Source organism: Aplysia californica, unplaced genomic scaffold, assembly GCF_000002075.1.
Source record: "Aplysia californica isolate F4 #8 unplaced genomic scaffold, AplCal3.0 scaffold00307, whole genome shotgun sequence".
Lineage (NCBI taxonomy): Eukaryota > Metazoa > Mollusca > Gastropoda > Aplysiida > Aplysiidae > Aplysia > Aplysia californica.
Window position 1 is genome coordinate 213,567 of NW_004797577.1, and position 3,291 is coordinate 216,857.

A 3,291-nucleotide genomic window follows, 5' to 3' on the forward strand; every position below is an offset into this window, starting at 1 on the left:
TTATATAATATACATTGGACAGTTACAATAAAACATCATTTTGACAAGAAATGTATTGCCAACGACAACTACAGTTGTACTCATGCTCAAAGTCATTCTGTGCGCCAGGTCGGTGGCAGAGCGAGGATCTGTCATGTACTTTGTGGTGTCTGACATGGGAGAAGTGGACCCCATGTACCAGTTCTCGCTCAAGTACTTTAAACAGGTCAGTAGAGGACACTCTCGCAAGTACAAGTACTTTAAACAGGTCAGTATCTCACACTCTAGCTCAGGTACTTTAAACAGGTCAGTACCTCACACTCTGCCAAGTACTTTAAACAGGTCAGTAGCGCACACTCTCACCAGTACAAGTACTTTAAACAGGTCAGTATCATACCCTCTCGTAATTACTTTAAACAGGTCAGTAGCGCACACTCATGTAATTACTTTTAACAGGTCAGTAGCGCACACTCTCGCAAGTACTTTAAACAGGTCAGTATCACACCCTCTCGTAATTACTTTAAACAGGTCAGTAGCGCACACTCATGTAATTACTTTAAACAGGTCAGTAGCGCACACTCTCGCAAGTACTTTAAACTGGTCAGTATCACACCCTCTCGTAATTACTTTAAACAGGTCAGTAGCGCACACTCTCGTAATTACTTTAAACAGGTCAGTAGCGCACACTCTCGTAATGACTTTAAACAGGTCAGTAGTGCACACTCTCGTAATTACAAACGTACTTTAAACAGGTCAGTAGCGCACACTCTCGTAATTACTTTAAACAGGTCAGTATCATACCCTCTCGTAATTACTTTAAACAGGTCAGTATCTCACACTCTCGTAAGTACTTTAAACAGGTCGGTATCATACCCTCTCGTAATTACTTTAAACAGGTCAGTAGCGCGCACTCTCGTAATTACTTTAAACAGGTCGGTAGCGCACACTCTCGTAAGTACTTTAAACAGGTCAGTATCTCACACTCTCGTAAGTACTTAAACAGGTCGGTATCATACCCTATCGTAATTACTTTAAACAGGTCAGTAGCGCACACTCTCGTAATTACTTTAAACAGGTCGGTAGTGCACACTCTCGTAAGTACTTTAAACAGGTCAGTGTCGCACTCTCTTGCGAGTACATGCACTTTAAACAGGTCAGTAGTGCACACTCTCGCTAGTACATGTACTTTAAACAGGTCTCACACTCTAGCTCAAGTACTTTAAACAGGTCAGTAGTACACACTCTCGCAAGTACACGTACTTTAAACAGATCAGAAGCGCACACTCTCGTAATTACATTAAACAGATCTGTAACACACCTTCTCTCTCTCAAGTACTTTAAACAGGTCAGTATGTCACACTCTAGCTCAGGTACTTTAAACAGGTAAGAGTGAATGGTTGGCGGGTGCTCTGATGTAGTTACGCCTCTTCTATCAAACATCTATTGTCCTTATCTCTGCGAATTCTTTTCTCTGCATGGTACTCTCTAGTAACACATCTAATCTTCGGCGGTTAAAGACTTTATGATGTTACAAGTTCGGCTGATTTTTTTACTAAAGCAATACAACAAAACAAAATAATATAAAGCAAAGCAAGGCAAAACAAAACACTTGTTGTTTGTCGCCAACTGTTCTGGTTGTAACACTAGTTGTCTGTCGCAAGTCGTTCTACTTGTGACACGAGTTGTCTGTCGCAAGCTATTCTGGTTGTCTGTGGCAAACTGATCTGCTTGTGTCGCTCGTTGTCTATCGAAAAAACTGATCTGCTTGTTACACACGCGTTGTCTGTCGCCAGCTGTTCAACAAGACGATCGAGAACAGCGAGAAGTCGGAGGACCTGCCCACGAGACTTCAGACCTGTCTGGACGAGACTACCATCTGTATCTACGAGAACGTCGCTCGGTGAGGGGGGGGGGGATGCCATAGGGGTTGTTGGTGGGTGGTGGGCAACACGAGGGTTGTTGGTGGGTGGTGGGCGTTGTTGGTGGGTGGTGGGCGTTGTTGGTGGGTGATGGGTGTTGTTGGTGGGTGATGGGCGTTGTTGGTGGGTGATGGGCGTTGTTGGTGGGTGATGGGCGTTGTTGATGCGCTCTGAGATGGTGGGTTGGATGTGGGCATAGTTGGTGTGTGGTGGGTGGCGTGATTTTTGGTGGGCAGTGGGATTTTTGGTAGCAGGTGGGCGTTGTTGGTGGGTGGTGGGTGTTGTTGGTGGGTGGTGGGTGTTGTTGGTGGGTGGTGGGCGTTGTTGGTGGGTGGTGGGTGTTGTTGGTGGGTGGTGGACGTTGTTGGTGGGTGATGAGAGTTGTTGGTGGGTAATGGGAGTTGTTGGTGGGTGATGGGAGTTGTTGGTGGGTGACGGGCGTTGGTTTAGATGTTACAGTTGCCTTGATTGGGCGATGGGGTTGTGGGTTGACGGTAGAATCGCTGAAGGATGGACACCATGATAAGAGGGGTTTTTTATGTAAGTGTTTTGACGCCCCATCGACACAGTCTAGATCATGTAAGAGGTTGGCTTTGACCTGGCCTGTTAGGATCACCCATGGCTGAGAGGATACAACATCCGAGCAGAAAGACCGAATTACTCAATGGAAACGCTTCCCTTTTAGAAATCAAACTCGGGTCTCCTGCTTGCGACTGCGAAGCGCCTAACCGCTACAAAACTACATCAGGGATGCTTATACCATAGGTTCATTTTTGGAGGACACTCTGTTTCCCTCTGCCCTCTGCTCCTTCGTCTTGTCATTGTCTGTACTCCTCGTATTGCCTTCATCTGTCCCAGATGAAACATGTATGAATACTGTGACTCAACGATAACTGCAGAAATAAAACAAAAATGTTAATAACCACAACAACAACAACAACAACAACAATACAACAACAACAACAACAACAACAACAACAATAACAATGATAACAACAGCAACGACAATAACAACAATAACAACAACAACAACAACAACAATAACAACAATAACAACAACAACAACAACAATAACAATAATAACAACAGCACCGGCAATAACAACAACAACAACAACAACAACAATAACAACAACAATAACAACAACAACAACAAAACGGGACCGCAGATAGATACAACAGATACATTACTGACTCCGTTGTCGCCTAAACCTGTCGACCACATACAAAATATTGCTACAACAACAACAACAACAACAACAACAACAACAACAACAACAACAGCAACAACAACCTTTAAAAATCGTCAAATCTTCTTTTGGACGACCGAGAAGTTGAAATTATTTCATCTCTCTCTCTCTCTCTCTCTCTCTCTCTCTCTCTCTCTCTCTCTC

General features: G+C 44.1%; 1 protein-coding gene across 1 annotated transcript in view; it reads left to right on the forward strand.

Moving 5' to 3' along the window:
• Positions 1-3,291, forward strand: part of LOC101855959 (dynein heavy chain 6, axonemal) — a gene marked incomplete in the record, with an annotated part of 98,470 nt that overhangs the window by 74,174 nt on the left and 21,005 nt on the right. Inside the window, 2 exon segments of the mRNA XM_035970687.1 lie at positions 109-205; positions 1,773-1,871. Of these exon segments, the coding sequence (XP_035826580.1) occupies positions 109-205; positions 1,773-1,871 (196 nt within the window).